General features: G+C 36.4%; 1 protein-coding gene across 1 annotated transcript in view; it reads right to left on the bottom strand.

Moving 5' to 3' along the window:
- Positions 1-17,436: 17,436 nt before the first annotated feature.
- Positions 17,437-26,206, bottom strand: part of LOC105383294 (zwei Ig domain protein zig-8) — a 28,782-nt gene continuing 20,012 nt past the window's right edge. Inside the window, exons 5-7 of the mRNA XM_011553328.3 lie at positions 23,508-23,635; positions 21,575-21,743; positions 17,437-18,480 (exon numbers count right to left, since the gene is read on the bottom strand). Coding sequence (XP_011551630.2) covers positions 18,350-18,480; positions 21,575-21,743; positions 23,508-23,635 — 428 coding nt within the window. The 3' untranslated portion in view covers positions 17,437-18,349. The remainder of the gene's footprint in view (positions 18,481-21,574; positions 21,744-23,507; positions 23,636-26,206) is intronic.

The raw sequence follows: 26,206 nt of genomic DNA, 5'->3' as shown, positions 1-26,206 counted from the left end.
TAAAACGAGTGGCCTACGCATCGTAAACTAAAGGTCAACCCCGACACGTTTGTCACGCAATGACCACACGTCGTCCACGCAACGACTATGCGTTTGCAACTGACGTGTGACGGGCAACCATTTGCCAGCCCACCCGTCCGCCCCGTGCCTTCCCTTCCTTCTTTGAATAACCCACTCATTGGCACCGCGTTGTCCACTCGTTGACACCGCGTTGTCCACTCGTTGACACCGCGTTGTCCACTAGTGACCATTGGGTGGATCAACTAGTTAACTACTCATCGAGAGTGTGAGTAGAGTTGCTGCCGCGTTGGCGTGGAGTTGTTATAATGTGCGAAGACCTTATAGGTCATAGCTCATAAGAGCTGCCCACCCGGCACCGACCCGGCATCATCGCAAGGCGTCCACTCGTTGTCGACAGCTTGGAAACCGTGTTATCACTAATAAACGTCGCGCGGTCAACCAGTGGACCACGCATCGTCAACCAGTGGACCCCGCGCTGGCCACTGGTGGGCGCCGCGTGGTCTAGGACTGGAGACTGGTTAGTCTTTGTTTTCTAGGTGCGGCGCATCGCCAACGTATCGCCCTCATGTGAACCATTCACGGACAGGGCGCTTTCAACGCAAGGCGAGCAGCATGTTTTCACTGAGTGTTCCACCCGCCGTCCGCGCGTGGAGGGCATGCGACTGAGGCGATGCGGTGATGCTACGTAGTTGATTTATTGAGCGTATACCCATACTAGTTTATATAATGAATACTAACTGTACAAGGCGAGGTGGTGCGGAGTTGGAGTTGGGTGGCTCTAATGAGTTATGACCATATAGACTGTTTTATATTTTTTCTATGTATTGTATAAACTGACCACTATTGAAGTGCCATTGCAAATTTTTCTCCACCACTTTTCTTTTCAGCACGTTGGCTACAAGCTACAGCGTAGCTATGGCTACGGGCTACGGCGTAACGTTGGCTACGAGCTACGGCGTAGCGTTGCCTACGAGCTACAACGGCCACGTAGCAATGGGTACAGCCTGCGGCCGCTGTTAAAAGTAAATACTCTTTTATATCATTTTTCTGTATCAGATCTCCGTATGACCCTCGGCGCGTATGATGGTCGCTAGGCGAATTGAAGTATTTGATTTTCTGGATGTTTTTCAAATCTTGCCTATACTTTATTTTACTGTATCATCTAATTTGATAAGTTAATGTATAATAATAATAAAAAAGAAAGGGTACACAGCATTAAATTTACTATTTTATCCAAACAGATGTCTGCCGCCACGCGCGGTGCTCAACAAATCGAGTGATTCCAACCCTTTGTCTCCGCTAATGGGATCAAACCCGACCGCTCAATCAAATATGAAAGCGGTAAGCAAACAATCGTGGAACTACGTAATCACCAGCCTAGTTATGACAAATAACATCCGGAGAAATTAGCATGGAGTCACAAAAAATACAATAGGAACCTAACAAAGCCATAATTCAAGTTTATGGCTGTAGCTGGACCGTTGAATTTCCAATATCGGGTGATGGTGAACAAAAAGAGGCTAATTGATATCTCGCGTGAAATGTTTGTGCCGCTCGGCGCCGTTCATCATGCGACAGCGGTAGCGCGGGTACTGTAGCTTCTTTATACGTTCAGGTGGATCATCCAAATGGGATAGTTGTAGGAAGTTAAGAATACACATGGCAGTTGTAGACAAAAATATTACGCCGATTACATGGTAAATAAAAATATAATACATTATTTGCAGTTGTAAAATAAATGATTTATTAGATAAATACCATAAAATACTCTGTATTGCATCATTAAAGAAACAGTTCAAAAAGGCACACGACTACATTTTCTTTAAAGTACCTAGTATATTATTATATGCTGTGTTTAAATATTTTTTTATTTTTTACAAACAAACATCATCTACCAAATCGAATCATTAATCGCACTTTGGATTACGTACGAAATGGGGTTAACGTTGAGTAACTATACTCCCTAAGTACTTAGTCATAGATTAACGATAATAGATAGCTACAACGCCTGCTGGGGGCTAGTACTAACTTTGCAGGATTTTCTCACTATGCGGACAAATCGACCAATGCTTTATAGTTGTTGTTGTTCTACATACATTACTGTTCGCAGTGAACATTGAAGATGTAGTGGAAATGCCCAAACATATTCGTTCGATATTTTAGCCATCAGTATCGTGTCAGTCTACAATCCTAAATAAAATTTACCTCGAAGGAACGCCGCCGCCGTAAGGTGCCACAACCTATATTTGCATAATACAAAGTTTACGTAAATTGACTTGTTTTAAAGTATTATTTAAAGTTTTTACTTTCGTTCTTATGATTATAATACAACACGATTAGTAGAAAGCAGATATCATCAACAGTTGAACGCGCGTTGGACTAGGCCTAAACCCTTCCTTCATTGGAAGGAGACCTGTGCCCCAGCAGTGGAAACGTAAAGGGTCGTGATGATGATGGATGGAAAGCAGATATTATCAATAGTTGAACGCAGATGTTAAAATAATATCAAGTGCAATGATAAGCAGAACAATCAAAACATTAGACACTAGAAACGAGATAAGACATGTCAGTTTGTCAGTACCTCGCCCGGATACGTCTGCCTGCTCTTGGATTGGACAAGTACTTCGCTGCAACTCCAGGGCTACGTCTCTCCAGTTTAGTGCACTGTGTTGGAAGCAAAGCGCAGAGCAGACGAATCGGTCTACGCCCAACCGGTGTAGGTCCGTGGAACCGAGCAATTTGTTTGCGGTCAGTGGCCAGGTGGACACGCCTACACGAGAACCAGCCTAATTGTGCTAACTGAAGTGCCCGCTGCCGGCGGCCGCTGTTGGCTGCTACTAATGAGTACGGGATTAAGGTTTTCAATGTAGCGTCGCATTAATGAAGTCGGGAGCTAGTGTTGCTAGCAAATCAGCAGTTACTTTGGGCAGCCACCCTCGCTATTAGGTAGTTAGGTATATATTTTATTGCTAGGTTTTGTATCACCAGGCACTATTCTTGATGGACACAAGATATCCGTAAATAGCAGGTCTAGTTGGGTCCTACGAGTAGTAGTGTAAATATAATATGAAAGTTATATTTTCTAATTGACTGATAATTTACTTCTTAGCAATCTCGGGTGACTATCTGCCTCTGACTATTGGACTCCCCAACGATTATAAAGGAAACGATTGTTACCGAACACAATATATTTTAAAGTTCTTTATATTAGTTTCTATATTTTTATAATAACTGTAAACTGTGTAGTAAAAGAGCTTTGGCGAAATATTAAACTATGTGAAGCAAGAGCAGGGTTATTCAGTACCGGACTACCTCAGACCTCATTATTCTATAGCGTTCCACGAGTGAGCTCACTTGCGTCAATTCTTCCTGGAATTTACATCAAGAGATGGTTTTTTTTCTTCCACCCACCGCTAAAGCGACGCCGGCGTATAATTAAAAGCAAATTTTAGTAGCAGCGCAAGCGAACATTCTCATTTCAAATGAGAAGCGTTTACCTTAAAATGGGTAGTGAAAGTTTTTTATTAATAAAATTTGTTAGAATTCTTTAAAATATTAAATAAAAAATATTTAGTACACAATTGAAGATATTATTTTGTGTTTCTACAGTAATCCAAATCCACATAAAAACATTCAAGTACATGATCATAATAACAAGGCCAACTGAACAATAAGTATTTAATGTAGACACGCATTTACGCCAATTAAAAGTTCTTACCTTTTAAAAATGTTTACAATAATATTTGTAAGCATCAAACGTTGAATAGCCATCATATTTTCAGAAATCATAAAAGAAAGTTGAACCCAACATGAGGGCTCAAATAAAATAACAAAAGGTTTCCATTACGTTTGGTTCACTGCCTTGAAAAAGACCAAAGTTAAATGGCTGGAGTAAAAATATAAAAACGTCATATGAAATTGTTTATTTACCTGTATAATAAAGTTAACTATACTATATTATTATGAAGTGTGTTAGTCGCAAGCTACGTTACATGGTACGGTATAGGACGTATATATATATATATATATATATATATATATATATATATATATATAGGTACAGCTTGAAATTATTATGCCACTCCTGTCATGCACCACTTTCCCAATTCCAACCCCCAATTTTTACAAATGAAGACATAATCTCATATTAAGTTTGTTTACATACAATAAACTGACGGCACTTGCCGTGAGTTGGTCAATATGGGGTCTAAAGATAAGCTTACACCTTTCGGCTTTGTAAGCAACGGACGCATCGAATTCAACACCTTTGTATATACATTCATACAAGCGCATCCTCGTCCTTGCCGACGTTGTTTCTCCATACATTTTTGACAATCCGTTTGGTCCGATACGTACGATACCGATAGGTTACCTTACCTTAAGAATGCCGTACACGTAAGGTTGAGGTGTGGATGTCACTCATGAATATGCAGCGGTGTACCTACGCTACCTACTCTATCCATGTTCCTTAGCTCTACACGTCGTCGCCGCGAGTCTGGGCACATCTCACAACTCTGCAGGTGTTCTTGTGTGACAAATACAATTATTTGTCAACAACTTTAGCCAACTTGGACTCCGTGTTAAGTTCTACAGTAGCAGAACGGAACATAGGTGCTACGAATTAATGTCTTTAAGATGGTTTTTCATAAAAGTATTTTAAATGTCCACTTTTTAACTGTAAGAATAACGATATAATAATCAGTTTCTAAGGAGGAATATTTCCTACTATACTTACATACCTAAGGTACTTATTAATTTTATTTACTCAGTGTACACAAAGATTTTAAAACAACCCAACCCTTAAGTTTATTATCTGCATTGTAAAGTATGCAACTATGAATTTATAATCTTATTAAATATGACACACTAGTTTAGACAAGCTTCATTAAAATTCATGAATTTTATTTTAGGACTTGGAAAGCAGCCATTTTTGTGAAAATGAAATTTTATTTTTTCCTAGTATTTTAGATTCTGGTATGAAACAATGCTTCTTATATCTTGAAACGATTTTAAATTTGACAAATAATCTTTTTACCTTTAGATGGATTTATTTAAGCAGATACATACTAATGGACAACAAACCTTTAGATTATCATTGTATCATTTGCTGTAGCAAATAAGGAATGGACAACATTTCATTTTCTTTACCCTATATTTTTATTAGCTATTCGGAAAGTTTATAGAAAATTAGTGAACCCGTATTTTTTTATTTTGTATATACATTAATTTTTGCATGTTATTTTTAACTTTAAAGTTAATTATTTTAAAACCGGAAGTGAAGTCACATATTAGGCTCAATTTTTATTTTTGTCTATTGCCTGAGTCTCGAAAAAAAAACATAAATGACACTGACAAGTGACATTTAAACTTTGTTTACATGCCAACCAACAAATGGGTCATTTTCAAATGACATTGATATTTCTGATGATGGAAAGTAGGCACTTATCATGTAAAAAAATAAGCAGAAGCATTTTTTCAACTGTGTAGGCGGTGGCATGCTCTGGGACATATTATATAGAGGTCATCTCTTAATAATAAATAAAAAAAATAGTCAGAAAGTGTCAGAACAGAATTAATGAAAATGACCCAAATAAACAACAACGTCACGATAAAACGTCAACGTCAATCAAAAATGAAAGTGACAGTTACTTTGTTTTTAAATCTATGGGCTTTGATTATCAAAATGCATCGCACCTGATGCATGACGTCATCAGCACTTTTTTACTATTTTATGATTTTTTCGAAAATGATACATCCAAAAAATACAAAAACATTTTTTTTTGTGGCCTTTAGAGCTAAATCTCCAAATGATTTTCGATTTATAGCAGCTTTAGTTTTTTGAAATGTTGTCCATTACGCGTCCTAACTGAATTTTCTTTCAACTGTGAAATACTTTCAAGTTTTCACACTTCTTTCGAAAACAGGTCAACGTATAATGTGTAGCACAGAAACACACAACTTAATGGTATATTGTTTTAAAGGTCGCCTCAAAGAGGTTCGAAACAAAAGCTGCGAACTTTTCCAATGCTAACGTAATAAAAAACATAGTGCATTAAAAATATAACTTCTTGGTGGCAACGACGCTAAAAACAGCTAAATAAGTAAACTATACTAAATTGGCGTTATTATTATGAATCCATTTCCCGGGCGTGTTAACAATAAAGTGCGCAATGAAATGTCGTCAACATTGGATTTTGACGAAACGATTTGAAACTGTTGTTCCAATGAGGCTTTTTACTACCTTTTGAGAACTGTCTTTAAGGCGGACCCTAGGCCTACAATAATATTGTGCAATAAGTTTTTTATCCAAATGACGTTTGCGCAATCTTCAATGTTAACCCTAGACGATGAATTATATTGCACAATTGCAATATATAAGTAATATTGCGCAATATAATTGATCGTCTAGGGGCGCCTAAGACTCAAGAGGGCGCAGTGGACGGCGGCAGTGGAACACAGCTCCCTTTATCCTAACGATGCCATCAGTCCGTGTCGTCTCATTCAATTTAGTTATAAACAGATTCTCCGAATTTACAGAGAGTGTTGATACTGTTGATGTTGCAAGATATACTCGTATATAAGAAACAATGGCAATGGCAATTAAGAAAATACTAAAACATGGTCATGAAAATCATTCATTTAATATCTAACTTGTAACTTCATCACATAAAATTCTCAACATTTAAGTGAGACATTCTCCAGGCTGCTAAATTTAGTAGAATTTAAACAAATGTTAGCTAAATTAACTTGTTTCTTTGGGAAATATTAGTCTAGTGTTCTTGTTTCCTAAATAAACGGATCTCATGTTTATCTTCACCTCTTACCTTACCGCTCTGTCTTCATCCGGAGAAATGACAATATTGTCTGTAAGTACCATAATTATTACACTCGCGAGCAATGAAAAAGTTCCAGTACCATATGGAACGTCTGTCGCTGGTTAAACTATTTTATTGCACGTTAATGTATTACCTTTCTATTTCTGCGAAGTAAAATATCTAAGTGCCTCTGACGAAACACCTTAATTTATTTAATTAACTTTATTGTTTAAAGCAGCTAGGTATATTTTTTTTATTATTAGGTAGGTACACTATACAAGGTTTTAGTCTGAGGTTTAGGCCCAATTATGCTATTAGACATTGAATTTTGAAAGTTCGAAAGCTTCATACATGCAAATCTTGAGTATGGAATATAGCCCTGTAGTATAGGTATCTGTAAACGGGCAGTTCTTCTTTTTAACCTACATAATGGATAAAAAATTATCCCGAATTTGAAAAAAATAACTTTTGCTTTTTGGTGAACTCTTATAATTTTTATGATAGCTACATTTCTATTCTATCGAAAAAGGTGGTTGGCCGCGAAGTTTAAGAATTTTTTCAAGATTTTCAGAACATAATACGTGGATAAGGCAAAGAAAATTACACCTTCGTCACAGAATCTTTTATTTTATTTTAACGAAATAGTCTTCGTCGATTAAAATGAAACTTTTTTGATACGTTAATAAACAAAATATCATTTTAGAAAACATATGAAGGAATGGATTTTTAGTAATAACAAAATATTTATTAAGTAGTTATTACCACTCTGTCACAATTTCAGCTAAAATGAAGCTTGTTTTTGCTATAAATATTTTTTCGCTACTAATTACAGTCAAAAATTAACAGCATAGACGTTAACATCAATGACTAAATTTAATATGATTTTTCCAAAGTTGCACTATTTATAACAGAACATATAAACGACCAAAAATAAGTTGACTACCAGGAGACACCAATCGTTACAGAGTGGTAAACGATGTGACATAGTTGTTATTCTATTAAATATGCGGCAGCGTTTTGGAATAAAACAGTTTTATTTAAAAATAATAATTTAGTAACTTACTTATAAATCATTATGGTTTCAAGTTAGTCAAAAAAAATACTGGAGATATTTTTATTATTAGTATAACTAATGAAATCACACTTGAGAACCTCTGGAGAGTGAAATATCCGTATTTCAGGAACATAAAGGACAAATTTGTTCCAACTACATAAAATAGTGTTTATCTGCACAAATAATATTTTCGGCAACCTAAAATTTAAGTAACATAATGGAAAATTACGTAATTTGTTAAAGTTTTAACCAGCCATATTTCGAAAATACAGCAGTGGCTCTTAGAACTTGAAAAAAATACTCTTTCCTTTTTTAATTACCTTAGAAGCTGGAAGGACTTTAATGTTATCATCAAACATCCGATAAATAATTCTCCACCATATTAAACAGTCTACCACATTCATCGTCTGTTCTTGAGAACAATAGCACGAAATTACCTTTTTCACAAACGAAACTTTTTATTAATGCAGCGCAAGTGTATTGGACGTTCCTTTCGCTTCTTACTTTAACCAAAACGTGTAGTCTCTCTTCAATTTTTCTTTGATGAATTTCCTCAGGTTGGAGTGTTTCGTAAGAATGTGACAGATTTGTCGTGTGACAGAGGGGTAAAATGTGTTGCAAAGTCGATTAGCATTTAAACAGTAACGTAAAGTGTAATATTCACATGTTGATTGCAAAGTAATTGTTATTACCAATGAGTAAATAACAAAATAATAATTTAATTGTATTTTATTTTAACAATTACCTACGTGACGAAGCTGTCGCCGAATAAACACACGCACCTCCTGCCACACTTTGCGGATGGCCGATACGCGGTGTCTGGATCTCAAAGGGGAAATCTTACCAAGGGGGAAAAGGAGACCTTAAACTCTGATCGATGGCAATAAGGACGAGTGGCTCAAACAAATATTTTAAATGGCAACCTACGTGACAGAATGTAACTACTAAAACATTAGGTAGTAAAAGACAAATTTTCAACATTTTTTAAAATATTTCTGAAATCATTTAAAAATATATATTTTGTTTTACTAAATAGGTAATATCTTCTGGAGTTTAAATACATTTTTATATTTTATGTCGTCATATATATTTTTTGTAACATTATCGAATACGCACAGGATGAAGTGGCGGGAGACAGCCAAGATTCGTATGAAATACACCTCTGTCACGCGGATTTACCACTCTGTAACGTAATTTTAAATATAAAAATATAAATTTATATTTTTGTAAACGTGCACAGCCGTTGTGTTTTTAGTACAATGCACGCTGAAATATAAATAAATAAATAAATATTTGAAAAACTCATGATTTTTTCTTCACAACTGATGGAGACTAAGTTATGTAGGTTAAAAAGAAGAACTGCCCAAACAAGGGAGAATCTGGCCCTACCTTAATAATTACGATTAGTATTGGGGTCTAGTCGAACACACCACAAATGATTAACGATATGATTCAATACAAGTACTTACTTCATTAATAACAGGTCAGATTTTCTATAAAATATTACCTTCACCGATGAAAAATAAGCTTTATAAATCTAACAAGATGTAGGGATAATAAAAGTCGACTGGACATGCCATTGGGTTTATATTCTCCGGAGCACAATGGCCGCTGAGATGCTCAGTAGCCATGATAAATCTAACAGATTCCATTCAACAAAAGCAAAATGGAGCGAACCTCACAGGAAGCCAGCAGATATCCAACACGACAGTTCCGAGAAAAGTAACTATTCAAAGCATAACTCGGTGGATATTTAAATTCACCAAATTTTTACGCTGCAACGATTGTACAAGAAAATTATTTTGCATTAATTAGCGATAAGGCTACAAGTTCACAAAGTACGTTGCAAGCCTGAATGCTCCCAAGGGGTTAAGTGTAGGAGTGAAATTTACAATTTGCATTAATTTCCTCGTAAAATATAGTGTGCAAATAAGCAAAGCTGCAGTATAATGTATTATTCCATCTGTCGAGTTCTGAGCCGGACTTATTCGTCACACAGTATTTCTGTTTGCATACACAACTATGTTGTTCTCTGTTATGATTGCAACTGATCAGGCAGCGTCTCTACTGATCATTCATATAAAATTAATAGCTTTTTTGTTAAATTAATAGTTGTGTTAGGTATGTTTGTTATAGTTGAAGGTTTGCCTTGTGTAATAAAAAAAACAAAGTTCAAATAATTATAAAAAAGTAAGAGGGAAATTTTAAAACTTTTTTTAAACCTGGAATTTAGTACCAGTATTTAAATGAAACGTATCCCCTAGGAACGGGCGGGAGTGTGAATGCAAGAAGATTGTTTCACCCCGCACTCTCCGCCCCCTCCGAGCCTTCATTCTGCTAAATATCGTACTTAGGTACTACGAAAAAAGGAGGAGGTTCTAAATACGTCTGTAGGTATGTTTTTTTAATGTATTTCCACCGGTATTTTTGCCATTTTTGGACCGATTTTAATCATAGTTTTTAAGTATTGGTTGGTACGTCGGCTTATGACAAGAAACCTTTTTTTTTGTCCACACGGTGCCATGTTGTTTTGTCGCTGTTGGTTAGCAGACCCGCGCCGCTGGTCATGCGATCGCTATTTACTGAACGCGATGGTGCTGCCGGGTGATGAGGCTGCCTCATTGTTCGCGTCCGCATTGTAATAATAAATTACGAGAAGCACAGCCGAGCTGCGAAAGAAATCAAGAAAGAATTCCCTCCGGTTTTTTTCAAGTGGACTCGCTGCGGGTGCACGGTAAGCCTCTTTTGTTACATGCGTTTTTTTAAACAGTTTTCTTGCTTGAACGGCCGCAAATTTACTTTTTATTGTAAGTGTAGTAGCGTTGATTGCGTGTTGTTCCTAAGTACTGATGCTCGCAATGACGATATCTTAGACATGTCACTTTAAAGATGATCCGGCTTGAATAACAAACCCGAAATTGCTCCGAAGGCACTGCAATGCCCGATGTGAGTTTTTTTCATTCATACGGTTCCATTATTTTCATTTGTGTTTTTTTCTCTAAAATGCGGCACCGGATTCTGTTGGAAAATTTCAATTTTGCCTTCAGTCGCCCGCCACGTGCAGTTTACTGCCGCCGTGCGCTCTATGACTAGATTCTTATGAGGATCCTATTATATTCGGTGTTTTAAACGGAGCTAGAATTAATAAAAAATTGTGGAACGTTATAGTAGTTTTCATTAGAGCTCTAGAGTGCTCCTATAAATTCCCAGAGTAAAGTTGTGTTTTTATTTTGTGACCCATTAGTGGTGACCTAATTATGTATTTTCCATTTTCTGATGTCGCTAAGAAAAGACAAAAACGAACAGCCATCAACTCCATAATGATGGCCGAATGGTGTAGTGGACCCTGACTGCTATGTAAGGTCCTGAATTCGATCCCCGGCCGGGCAGATTTGGTTTAAATACTGATATTTTCACCCGGGTCTTGGGTGTTAATATTTATATCAGCTGCCCGATACCCATAAAGGCTCTGCCTAGTTTGGGGTTGGATAGCCGTGTGAGATTGCCCCACATATTATTTTATTAGTATCAACGGCGTGCGGAGAATCTTGCCGCTCAAATATCGGCCACGAAACATCTTGTCTCAACCACTAGAGTCATAGCACAAAACGTATTTTAAAAGCGCGTACTTAGTAATGCTCATTAAAAATTCAGATTCAGCTCTTGATGTAAATTATATACGTAACATTGTTCTATGCTAGTGAACTCGCCTCCGTTGATCTATGTAAATTCAGATGGTAATGGATTCCGCATTTTCACGCCACACAGAGCCGATGAGCCACTATGTTTGAGCACGCTCATTGCAAATTTACCTTTCGGATCACAATACCAAATGCTGTAATAATTCATGCATTAGCTTACTGCCCGTTTTGTGAGTGGTGGGATTTTGAATAATGATAATAATAATACCTATGTGGTGGGACTCTCAAACATGGCCGTCCCTAAACTAGGCAGAGGCTGTAGTATAGGTATCGGACAGCTGATGTATCTACATAGATACAGAGTATATATATATATATATATATATATATATATATATATATATATATATATATATATATATATATATATATATATATATATATATGTATTAACATCCAATACCCGAGAACAAATTAATACCTACGTAATCAAAAATATGAGTACATCATATTTTACCAGTCAAAGATATAGGAAAGCCACAAACATCTAATAATACCAAAACCAATATCACAATTCTCGGCAAGGATACTCTACGAGACATTAAATTACACCGATGTCAAGATAATAACATCTCTACTATAAACAAAGCTGCTCCAGCAGGCACATTCACATTAAGGCCCAGTGAAAGGGTCTCTGGGCATTCATTATTTAGGTGGATAATAATCAGGTAAATTAGCAGCTCATCCGGTGGACGGCGAGGCCTGGAGGGTTACTCTATACTGACGAATAACGAACGAACGAGAGCTGTCACGCAATCGACATGTTTAATAAAAATAAAGAAGAGTCGTGGAACGCACAACAGCGCTCCGAAACTTTGTTTTTCGTCATATAGAGTGACCTCTGTGAGCCTGAATTCTCCGCCGTGTGATACCGACTTAATGTGATTTCTACATGGATTGGAATTAGATAGGTGGCTTCTGTCCTGATCTTTGTTCGATGGACTAAGTGGGAATGTTAGGAAATCGAAGTTGTATAAATAGGAATGTTTAGTTGCAAAGTGTGCTGCCCATTATGTCTGATTAGTCAAATAGCCTCCTCATTTTTAAGAGAAGTTCATAGTCATTATTACAAACCAAAATCGGTACTTAATTGCACAATAAATATAATATTTATTATTTTTGACGTCACTTCTACAGTCGTTTACGCGTATGATTTTGATAATTAAATTCAGATTTCTATAGAAATATGGTTCAATATAGGTAGGTAGGACCATATTTCTATAGAAATCTGAATTCTTACAACTCTATGTGAAATGTATTATTAAGTACGAGAATTAGCCTCCATTCTTGTGCCCTAGTTATTTTTTTCAATCGGAAGGCCCACTTTACTCCATAATAATTACTTACATCTCATTTCCTCCAAGCTCGCTGAAAACAATGAACAAAATTATTTTGGTAAATTTCCCAAACAATTCACGTTCATGAATTGAGGAAGTGAGGCCAACACCGTACATTAAGAACGCTGTGAGCTGTTTCAACAGAAGTTGAAACGTAAAATTACCAGATACAACATAATATAATAATTATACAAAATGAATTCACTATCTCCCTTCACTGTTAATGAAGCGTAAAATCATTTGTATAGTGGCTTTTATGCCTGAATTTGCATAGTTTTAGGTGAGATTGGGAAAATTGTTGCTTTGTATCACTGTGTGTATAATATTTCATGGGAAAAACGACATTAGAGAGCTCTCGGGTAAATTTTCAAGTTTAGTAACTCTAAATAAGCCTAACTAATCCTAAGTCAAAACTACCCTAATTTTATGGGGATCATCGTGTCTTTAATTAAATTAATTACATACGAGTATAAGGGTTTACATTCGGGGGTTTTTCCTTTAATCCAAAGTTTTCCTTTCAATCATTTGGACATTGTAGATAAGGCTATTAATTTGCACGCAACTTCCGCCGGCGGACGTAAATCAAATTAAAACTTTTTCCATTTGTTCTCGATGCTGAAACAACCGGCTCTATTTGTATGTGCTCATGTATTTGTGTTTTATTTTCCATACAAAGTATATTCTAAAGAACTAAAACAGTTTGAACCTTCCATTCGCACAGGACGTTCTTTTTTATCGGTTAGGCGATCTGACCGGTCAGTGATGGTCGGAATAAGGAAGGATGGAACATACTCGTAGTATGAAGGTGGCGCCGGAAGACGACAACGGAGAGGAGTGGACTATGTCTGCTGATAACACGGGCCGCCGAAAATGAATGGTCAAAAAGCTCACAATAATAACTCGCCTCACGTTGCCGAAATGGTTCCATCTAAATATTTAAGTAGCTCTAAAAAGAGGAGTTCTGACTACTTCTGACTCATTCTCAATGAAGTATTCCAGTAATTTTGAACTAAACTATAGATATTTGGATTTTACTGAATATATTATTGCTATTCAATCTCTGTTGGTCTCTGAAAGTTTATTGTAAGGTAAAAATCGTTTTAACATCTTAATTTGTTTGAAGTAGCCTCCAACGTAACCCTGTTGCTGGAAAATGCCAAAAGCAAAAAAAAACGTCCATCGATCACACTCTCACGCAACCTTGCCTCCAGGTACGGCTTCAGTGGCTATAGGCACTTTTTTACCGTGTCAAACTTACAAACAAGTCTAAAGGGCATGGCTAGGTGGTTTGTGAGTTTGACAAAGTACCTACAGATACAAAAGCATATAACCGTAGCTACTTATTAAGCTAAAATGAACGAATTCCCATTCATTGTGTGCACAGTCCTATAAGCTATATCGTAGGTAGGTCTACACCTAAATGAAACAGTATGACAAAAGTCCACAGTGTACAGGCACCAAAATAGCTACATTAGCCACCCCTTTACAAGCACTTTAATTTAATGATTCGAATCGTCGATACGATAACATATCATTTGATTCATGTATCTTCAACCCATGAATGAAACATGAAACAGTTTGCGCTGGGTTGGGATACCTATCTCTTTTGCTGACTGTACGTGTACATCCATGTCAATACAGATCCATTACTGGCTGGCTGAACAACTATTCGTAGCTCCTATCAGACGGAAAGATAATGAATGCCAATCATTGTGAAATGTGTTTTATTTGCCTCCGCCGCGTACAGCGCCTGTAATAATCGACGTCCGATTAATAGAGTTTAAATTCGTATTTACGTCACTCGGCGTTGTTGTCGGCGTGAAATGTTAAGTTTATCGAGTGTTGAATCAACATGCGCGTTGCCGCCGCGCTCAGGTAAACAGGTTATTAATTATACCATCTGTTGTGTACCTGTCTACAATAACGGTCTTTCACGATAGCGTGTACCAATCGTAAGTTTTTTAAAACTTAGTTTGAATTTAATGAAGCCACGACATCGACGATTACAGATATCACTGCCGAAGCTAACCAGTCAACTAACAGAAGGGGTGATGCGAGAAATTAGCGGCACTCTGATTCAAAGCCAGGATTAAACGCAGTGGTTATATACTCTTTGGCCCGGATAAGCCGAGACGACCCGCAGCTTCGGGCGAACAGTTTCGAATACAGATTAATTTTCACAAGGTGATCGCATTTTTAGCCAGAGAGCCTCTGTGTCTGACTCGACATTTGAATACCTATTTCATTTTGTTTTGGATTATCCAAAGCTGTAGCTTACAGAATTTATATAGGTATTGGTAGTCCATTTTTAATAGAATAGCTATTTTTATAATGTTCTTGTGATAGATTATTATTGTTATTTATTTTATCTATAGTGTAATAGAAAAACTTCTATAAGTTAAGTACCTAGCTACGTTAAACCAATATCTTCTTGTTCGATATTACAATAAGTGAAAGTGGAGGGCAATTGTGAGTCGGTATAAAGCAGGCACTTGCATTCCCAACACGCCCGGGCATTGATATTGATGTCTGATTTTATTACCAAGAGGAATCATAAAAATATTTATAAGTCAGTAAACACAAAGTATATAAACAGTTTTACGTTTTTTATAAAAGTGTTTCATTGAATTATCAACTGGCTGGTGTGCCAAAGCTCCTTGATTAAATTTCAAAAAGGTACCTAATGGTGTATAAACTACAATATATTTACGTAGGTAGGTTCACGACATATTCTAATATTAAGTAAGTTATCTACTCCCATTCTCTAATTAACTTTCAACTAAACATTCGTATCCTCTAAGAGAACCTCGAGGCAAAAAAAAATACTTCACTCAAAATGAGTTGAGCGGTACCTCCAGCACAATAAGAAAAGTGTCGTGGAAACTGCGAGGTTTTCCGCAATGACATTTTTAGCATTTAATTCCCGGCGCCGGGAAGCAGTTTTCCATTGGACTAGGTTTCGATTAGGTCCTTTCAACCGTACCCGGCGGGTTACTCTATATGTGGAAAAACTAAGTATCGGAGCGCTGCTGCGCGAGCCACGACTCTATCTCTTTGTATTAAAGTGCCAATTGCGCGACAGCTCTCATGCGTTCGTTTTTCGTCAGTATAGTATGACCCTATCGGCGGCTACCGTCAGTTAGCTCTCGTGAATCGCGTTACTGGCTACTTTTGTGAGAGTCTATGTCGCGCACATACGGGAATTGCTATAAAGGCGCCGCAACACCGACATTCGTGAGGTGGAAGAGGAATTTCACACTGAGTGATGTGCCTTGTTGTAAATATCATAATCGTTATTAGCCAATTAATATTTAAGCCTGATTTACAGTATTTTCTTAATACTTAATAGCTATGAGTATCAGATAGCATGGTAATGGTATGAAAAGATCGTCGGGTCAGTAGCCATTATCATCATCGCGTAATCATCCATTGCTTACACACATAGATCTCTCCCAAGGAGCCCCATAACACTCTATCCTCTGCCTTTCTCATCCAGCCAATACACTACGCTTGCCAGGGTGGTATCTTGTGCTCCATATTTACTATCCGTCTCAAATACGTACGTACGTAGGTACGTAAATAATGGTACTTCTCTTTATGTGGTGTCCTGTATACTCGACGTGATTAGCTGGCTGCTGGGGCAAAATGGCACATTTTGAAACTCGAACACAGTGCTCTGGAGCGACATTCCTATTTCGAAACGCTTTTCAGTTTATAAATTAAGGTTAGTTTCGTACTTGGTTACTCGCGTTCTCTACCTTAGTCGCTGATGGACTCACTTCTAACGAGTCTGCAATATTAGGTACCACTCTTTCGTAACATATTATTATGTAGTATGGTATTTTAATAAAGGAATGACAAATTTTTTGGCCTTCAGACTCAGCTAGCCAAAACCATAAGTATCAAATTTTCAAAGTTTCAGAACTAACTGATAATATTATTATGTACCTACTTAAATCGGTGTTAAAATTCCATAAAACTTTATGAACAATAAATAACTAGATACTTATCGAATCATTTCACTAATTAGCTGGCTTTTTTGAAATTGTTCAGAATGACTAGTTGAATGTCTGTATGTTTCATTGTTTATTAGCTTGTGTTGGGTATATTTTTAAAATCGTCTCGAAATTTTAAAGGAAAAAGTAAATAAAAATGCATTCATATAAAATCTTTTCATTAAACTGAACATTAATACATTAACACATTTCCCATAATATTTATCTAGATCTATAATGCATATTATGTAGTTACTGAATTAAGTAATTAATAACAATTTAAAACTTTATATGAACGACGTGAATGTTTTTATAAAACATACAAGTACGTAGAAAACATCATTTTTCGATTAACGTACAGTACCTACAGTGTTTAAATTGGGTTACATAAAAAATGATAAATCTACATATTTCTTTTGTTAAAAAAATATCATTAAAATAAATAAATTTAAAAAGTTATAACATCTTTGAAAACAATTCGTTTTCGATAGAAATCAAATAAATTCACTTAGATTATAGGTTTATTACAATATGATGGAATCAATGCACAATGTAATCGATGTTTCTCATAGTATTAGCTTATTAGTTATTGTATTAAATAGTATGAATTAAATCTATTATATTTACAATTATATAAACTTATATCTAAGTAGAAGTTTAAAAAAAACATTTGCATAAAAGTTTTAAGCCATCTTGAATTTTAATGTATCATCTGGATCAATCATCAACACAAAAATATTAATATACCGATATATATTAACAAAAGCAGCCAGTAATATTTTGTTTCGTTTGTGCTTCGTTGGTTACTCTCTACTAAAATATACTATTTGTCGTGGTACAAGTTTCATTTTAACTAACTTTTACGACGCAATATGTAAGGACAGTATACTCGTTCGTCTTATAAGTGGGTATGTATGTCCATAATACTGTCTTGTGTTGTTAATGTAGTGGAAAATTGGAGTCCGTCACTACAGACCGGGATAGAAGTCGGTCTCGTAAGACTTATTTAGATCGTGAATGGAAGAGAATATTATGTAAGATCAAGTTCTTATTTAATTTAACTATTACTGGCACTTTGTCTGAAATCTTAAACGCCCTTTTGTTGCATAAAGATTTTGTGTTTGGTCAATTCGCAATTTAGATATTTCTTATAATTAATAATATTTATGAGGGTCTGTAATAAAATGCACCACTTCTTCAATCCAATTAAATTTCAATGATTCAAAGTATTTATGTACCTAAAGTATTTTAAACAAAGTTTAACTCAAACAATCTGGTGTAAGAACTGAAATATATAAAGAAAGAAGAACAAATATAAGACCTTACCATATCAGGAGTCAACCACAACTTATTTCATTTATTTTATTGTTGAAAAAATCATACAGATATTGTACTTATACTTATAGTAAGATAGATAAGAATATTTCTAAGAGTGACAATAAAGTGTGATGTCCGCTATATGTGTGTACGTGGACCACACAATGAGTAGAAGTGCCGAGAGCTGCCAGCGCGCCGCCCACTGCTGCCCGCGCCCCTGCATGGCCGCCGGGGTCTCTCCTGGAAATAATAACTAGATCAGGAACACTAGTACTTATATTTAAATGCAATACGTGTACACCTTCCTCTTTTACTCCATAAGTCGCTCATTCACCCAAAGGTTGCATGTAAGAGATCACTTTTAGCGATAAGGCCGCCTATTGTGCTTACTCCTTCTTTGTTATGTAATGTATGTTGTGTGTTTTTTTCTTCTTCTTCAATAAAGTTATATTGTATTGTATTGTAACACTCCCAGTAACGCCTGAAATCATACACTCACGAGCGATGAAGAGATTCCACCTGCCATTGGCGTTCCATAATTATTTTACTGGAACTTTTTCATTGCCCGTGAGTGTAGAATCGTGGTACGGTCATGGGCAGAGAAACCTGACGCCCTCTCATAGTAACAATGCTTCTGTATTTATTTATTTATTTATTTGAAGACCAACAAATGATTCTAGTAAGTAGTAGTAGTATTCTATGTAATGTAATGTAAATATACTCGTATTTTGGCTTTCTGTTACTAAGTCGAATATATTATTTACTGTACACCAACAACACACGACTTATTAACAAGGTGATTGTAAATTGAGTTAAGTTTAATATCACCCTCTGAGAGAGGGTAGTTTTTGTTGCCCCTAACTGTACATACGTGGCTCAATCTATTTCAGTATTTTTTCATAAGGCAGAAAAATCTTTATTGGCGAAATGCCCGGGATGGTCCGGCCATTATTTGTGGTGAAAAATGGCATTCAATCAAAGCTTTCAGTGTTGTAGGAAAATGTGTATAAATAATAAATAGTGGAGACCGATGCGCGTCCGGCCCGAGGGGGTCACTCTACCTTATAAAAAACGAAATTCCGGAGCGCTACTATGCTAACCACTACTCTATGTCATTGTATTTAATATACCAACTGCATAACACGGTTTGTTCGATTTTTTGTTAAGCTAAAGTAACCATCCAGTTCCACGAACGAACATTTTGTGTCATTTCATTGTTACATATGCGCGTTTTTATTGTGAAGTTTATGTAGCTGCGACGCTATAAAAATTATTATGTTTTATGTCTTGTATTAGTAGTAGACTGAAATCCTTGTTATATGACTATATGTTTTGGATTTAGTAAAATGACTTAACTATAAACAATAAACATACACTTTCGCGTTCACTAGAATATTGATACAGATATTTCTAATAATATAATATCAAATCAGAAAGGATTTACAGCTGGGATTCCGATCAAGACGAAATGTTTCACAGCTGCTGTAGATAGCAGAAGAAAAATTGGAGCAAATCGCTTTACGATATTTTTGTAATACGTGGAACAAAAATACATAGAAATCGAACTAGAACACAGATATTCGATTAACTTAGGAGGACTTGCATAACTAAAATTTTGTACTTTATATTATTAAACAGAAAAGGAATAACAAATTCAATTCCAATATACTCGTAGTCGATAAATAGAGTAATCTGGATTATTTAAGAACGTTTTCTACTGCATATTCTATTCTATTCTATTCTCTATGGGGGTGAAGGTACCTGCACCTGGCTCTCTCGAGTGGAACCTTTGTGCATATCCCCAAGGTCTAAACTGCCTTCCTAAGCTTGGACCATTTCCCACCACGCTGGTCCACTGCGGGTTGGTGGGTTCACATATCTAGATGTGCTAAATACAGATATGCAGGTTTCCTCACGATGTTTTCCTTCACCGTAAGAGCAATGGTATACATTGTACTTAAGTTAAAAGAACTCATTGGTACATGTCAGCGCCGGGATTCGAACCCGCATCTCTGGCGTGAGGAGCGGGCGCTTACCCGACTGAGCTACCACCGTTCTCATATATATATTATGTTATAAATGAATGTGGTAATAAATGCTGAGTCATAGTCTTGGCCCATTTCATAAGTTAGCGACTGTTTAGTGTGACCCCAATACCGTAGGCGCACCTAATCTAATCCAAGCCGTGTTCGACCATTACCAGCACTCGCTATGCTGACTTTGATGTAGTACAACATCATGACGGCATTAATATATGTTTGTACGCATGAATACACAAACGCATGTTTAGCATAATCCTGTTGTCCTATATAAACGGGTGGTCGTGCTTAGTATCTATAGATACAGAACTACATAAAATAATACTACTTTATTAAGTGACTTACATAACAATCGCTCGCTTCACGATCCTGCTAATAATGTAAACGTGAAAGTTTTTAAGTGTGGATGCTTGTTACTCTTTCATGGGAAAATGGCTGTACCGATTTTTATACAATTTAGTACTTTGTAAGCTGGTATGCCTAGATTAACTTATTTGATACTGATTAATCTGGAAATCCCACGGGAAAAACTCCCCTTTTAAGTCGAAGCAAAGCTCGCGGGAAAGCTAGTTAGCTCATAAAGTTTCATTTTTCTTCCACAAATGTCTTACACCCGATAACGCGAAGTGTACGGTCATGAAAAAGGTATGAATACTTGAATACCGCAAAGAGGTTTTTATCTGTACGTTAGTGTGTGCTCAATTCTCAGTCGACTTTGTTTTGAAGCTAAGTACATTTTCTTATTCGGCAAGTAAATGTTTTACGATACATTTTTCAGTCGTCATCTAAAAGTTATTTCGGTTGTAAAATTGCCGTTTAATAGACACCTTAGATGTAGCTTCATAATCTGAGGAATTCTAACTAGCCATAACTACTACAGTAACAAGTATATATAAAATACCTCATAACTTTGCTTTCGTGGGCCGATTTTTATAACTTTCTCTTAAATTATTTAATTTGATTTTGAATTTTTTATTCATTGTTATCTGTTAAATCAATAAAGTAGTATTCTATAATATTTTATTCTACTCACACACACACCTGACAATTGCAAACTAGTTGTATCTTTTACACAAGCTTATTCGTTGTAGGAATCAAGGATCAATTATCAGCAGTTCTTCCAACCTCAACTCCGGCTCCAGGATGGTTCCTCTATACTGACGAAAAACCAACGAACAATCGTGCAATCCGGCTTTCCGGCTCGTGTAACAGCGCTCCGAAACTTAGTTTTTCGTTATATAGAGTAACCCCCAGTATTCAAGGTTCCGTTGCCTGCGGTTTAGGCATATACTAACCAGTAAGCACATGGACCTTAGCCGTGGCGGTCTGCGCGTTGTCAGGCCCACACACGTAGGCGCCGGCGTCCGAGGTCCGCGCCGACTGCACCAGCAGACGGCTGCTGCTGTGGGTGCCCTTCTCTGTCACCAGCGAGATGCCCCCACGGGTCGAGTCGAAGTTAATCGCCTGCGAGATGGATGACAGGGAAGAGAATTAAAACAGAGAAAAGAAAGAGAAGGGAGAGAATTGCCACAAATGTCTCTAGTACTTTTATTTAAATGCGTAACATTATGTATGCCTTCCTCATTTATCTAGTCTTAGAAGAAGGAGGGTAATGTTTTTCGATTGTATGTTTGTATGTATGTATGTATGTATGTATGTATGTATGTCTGTATGTCTGTTTCTTTGTTCCCTCCTGTAGCCTAAACGGCTTGATAGATTTTGATGTATGAGGTACTCGTATCGTTAGAAGAGTCTTAATTGCGCAATGATTATAGGCTATGTGACGTTATATTAAAATGTATATAGCGCCCTCTAGAGGACATAAAGTGATGATCGAAAAAATAATACTTTTCCAACTATGCCGTGTGTGGTATCAAATGAAAGCGCTTGATTAGCACATTACAAAAATATGCATATTGTAGGTAAGTATTTAAATCACATCACCAAAATGATTGAAATAAAATGTGTTCATAAACTAAAACCCGACTACTGACATAATATATTATTTCATAAAATATAAAACAACGAAAAAGTTACAAATAAAAAAATATAATTATAAACAAACAAAAAACCCGACTGCACGCTAAAAAGATGAAAACAAGCCCCAATGTTAATGGAAAGTATCGCAGGCGGGGACCGACTTGACCGCCACACAAGGTCTACCTATCTAAGTAACATTCAGCTAAATGGTGAACCCTCTGCTGGTCCCCGCCTGCGATACTTTCCATTAACATTGGGGCTTGTTTTCATCTTTTTAGCGTGCAGTCGGGTTTTTGTTTGTTTATAATTATATTTTTTAATTTCATTCACTCAAAGGTTGCCTGGAAGAGATCGTTTATATTTATAGCGATAAGGCCTTATGTGCTTACTCTTACTTTGTAGAGTAATTTATGTTGTGTGTTTTTCAATTAAGTTATAGCAGGTATTGTATCGTAAAGGTAAGGAAAGCAGTTTTGTTTCTATTTTAAAATAAAGGAATGATTAATTTTAGTTCAATTAGATAACTTGAATTAGATGGCCTCTCCAGGGCCTATATTTTTTTCAAGTGTGTACATGGTAAGTATGTATATGTATGTAGGTAGTATATTAATTTTTTTGTGTGATGGTTGCATTAAATAAATATTTCTAAAGCTAACTAAAAAGGGGTTTTCTCCATATAAAAAGCAACTGAAAATCTTTTTAAATATTCGTACACCACTCGTACAAAGTAAGAATAACAAAACCACAGTTATAATAAAGTAATACTAGATTTTCCCTCGAGGTTCGCACACATTGAAAAAAAATAGGTGTACTCTTTTCTCTAAAAAGTGGCATAGTTTATGCTTTATTCTAAAAAAACTGTAATATTCTAAAGTTTTGTGCGAGAAAAGTAACAAATACTCATTGGATTTAATCACAAATGTTCTCAAATAAGGTGGATATTTCCAGATATTTCTGACAAATTCTATGAGAATCGTGGTCATGGTCATGACATTTTGTAATTAAAAATGAAACAAAAAGATTCAGTTCTTAAAATAAAACATAGTCCAAAGGTAAAGCTCTTTCACTACCACGATATTTACTGCTTGAGGCATGTTATTGTTTAGATTCTGTTAAAAGCAAAAATTTTAATTAGAAAAGAACTTTTTTTAAATCACGGAGCGTGCTAATTAATGCTTGCTTTGTTTATAAAAGGAAAAATGTGTCAGATATGGCATTAAAGTCCTGCCAAAATAATTGGCAGCTTACCTTCCCTCGATGTGTCCAGGTGATGGAGGTGGGGGGCTCGGGAGTGTGCCTCACGATACATGTCAAGTTTATCGTGGACCCCGCGTAGATGAACAGGTCAGGCCCACCAAGGATCTCCGTTTCTGGTTCTGGAAAGAGGTCAGTGATCACTATCTTTTTCACAATTCCATTTGATTTTATTGCCAGAGGACCGCTTGTGACTTTGCTGAGGTCGGCCAAAGGGCGCTTGCATTCGGATTTGTGGACTCCTTCATTTCCTCTTTTGGTGTAATTTATTTTATACTCCCGATTTTACAGCTCCGCTTGGTTATTCGGGATGTAAAGAATATTGTATACCATAAATATAAATGCAGCTATAACTTATTTCATACCCGAACGAAAGAATCCAATACTTTCAATAAGTATCAGGGTAATTTTGAAGAATCTGACATAAAATTTGCAATTTTAACTATTTTAAACATCACCATCTATCAGCTTAACATTTAGTAACGGGACATCATGTATAAAAATGATCCACATAGGGAATTAGGGATATCATATAATCTTTTTTAAAAACCCATTAAACGTATGTCATTTTAATAAAATATCTTTTCGGCTTACGTTCTATAAATATACTTTGAATCGAAGAGATCCTTTGAAGCCTTTAGTCAATAAAGACGTGATCTACTGAGGTAAGTAAAGGTAAATATAACGAGTAGGATTAGCTCTTTGACGTTCTTGTTCGGCAAACAAATAGTACGAAGCCGCGACGCCATCGCTCTCTTGTCACTCAACCCTGCAGCATTTTAAATAGATGGGAATCCTTTCAACACATTTACAAATACTAGACTAGGGTTTGTAAATGTGCTGAAAGGATTAACCACTCAGATTTTATAAATAATACTTAGGTCTTTACCTTTCCATTCTTTATACTGGTCATGTCAAATAGAAAAGTTTGGAATGGCTTTGTATTCTAAATTTAAATTAATTTTGTTTACAAATCTCACATTCTTTTTACAAACTCAGTATTTTGTTTATTGATAAGGGTTGTATTTTTTTACATTTAAATAAACGCGATACTTAAACTTAGAATTCCTGTTAACATAAAGACTAATAATGGTATAAATGCAAAAAATCTTAAAATTAATTTGCCTGTACATATTTAAGTAACCTAAATATAAAATTTTCTTGAAACTAATTGGCTTTACTTATTGAACTTAAAAGTATTTACAATTTTAATCAATTTTATGTCCGAACAGAAAATGAGAAGTAAATTAAAGAAACCTCTGACAAGTACCTGCCATGACAGAAATCACCGCTGCGGGCGGGATGAAAGTTCGTTTCGACTTTATTTAGTTTCTCGCAATTCACTTTACGCCGCGGCCGCCCTCGCTCGGTTTTTCGGTGAAGCTGGTTACTCGGAAAACGAGATCGGAATGGCTTAAACAAAAAAATATAGACCAAAACCTCATCATTAATATAAAAAAAAACTATAGGAAAAATATTGAAACATAAAAGTAAATATTTATATTTTTTCATAAATTGTTATATAAACGGAATAAAAAAAAATTAAAAACATGTCTAATGTTCAACTTTTATAAATTGATTATAGCAATAACCCTCTATTCTTGGAGGAGGCTCATGTCCTGCATAGGATCATTACGGGCTGTGCGTTATGTTTACGTGCGTATTTAAAATGACTAGAAAAAATGTTACCCAAAAAAAATTTTTTGTGGAAATAACTTAAGAGTGTATTTTAATGACGTCTGATTTTTGTATGGTTTGTTTGTCCCGAGTTGCCTCATTCACTTGTTTCTTTCTTGACAAAGGAAGCTCTTGTTTGCTCCACATATGGCTCGGCTGAGGTTAGCGCGTAATTATTTCCGGATCTTTTAGCTTTTCCAAAGTTACTAACGATGTTCAGCCATTCATGTCATTCATATTTCTTCGAGCATGGATGATGCTGGACTGTTCAAAAGAAACAGTATCTTTCTTTCATCTCATCGTTGGAAATGTATAATACTTATTCTTGGTTTGCATATACATACTTAAGTGAGGTTTGCTGTTTTTTATCCCACATGTTTTGTAAAATCAAAAAATGAATCCAACATCTTAGCTACTTAGGTTTTATTAAAATAGCGTAATAATAAATTAAAATTGAATTTCTGAAATTGCATTTATATCGTGGTGAATATCTGGCACTCGTACCTACTGTCATGAACACCGGCGGTGATTGCTCACTCACCGACAATGTTGAGGTAGACCGCGTGGCCTATGGGCGGCGTGGTGGATATCTGGCACTCGTACTGTCATGAACACCGGCGGTGATTGCTCACTCACCGACAATGTTGAGGTAGACCGCGTGGCCTATGGGCGGCGTGGTGGATATCTGGCACTCGTACTGTCATGAACACCGGTGGTGATTGCTCACTCACCGACAATGTTGAGGTAGACCGCGTGGCCTATGGGCGGCGTGGTGGATATCTGGCACTCGTACTGTCATGAACACCGGTGGTGATTGCTCACTCACCGACAATGTTGAGGTAGACCGCGTGGCCTATGGGCGGCGTGGTGGATATCTGGCACTCGTACTGTCATGAACACCGGTGGTGATTGCTCACTCACCGACAATGTTGAGGTAGACCGCGTGGCCTATGGGCGGCGTGGTGGATATCTGGCACTCGTACTGTCATGAACACCGGTGGTGATTGCTCACTCAC

Source organism: Plutella xylostella, chromosome 12 (assembly GCF_932276165.1).
Source record: "Plutella xylostella chromosome 12, ilPluXylo3.1, whole genome shotgun sequence".
Lineage (NCBI taxonomy): Eukaryota > Metazoa > Arthropoda > Insecta > Lepidoptera > Plutellidae > Plutella > Plutella xylostella.
The sequence above is the reverse complement of the archived record's forward strand: the minus strand, read 5'-3'. Positions and strand labels throughout refer to the sequence as shown.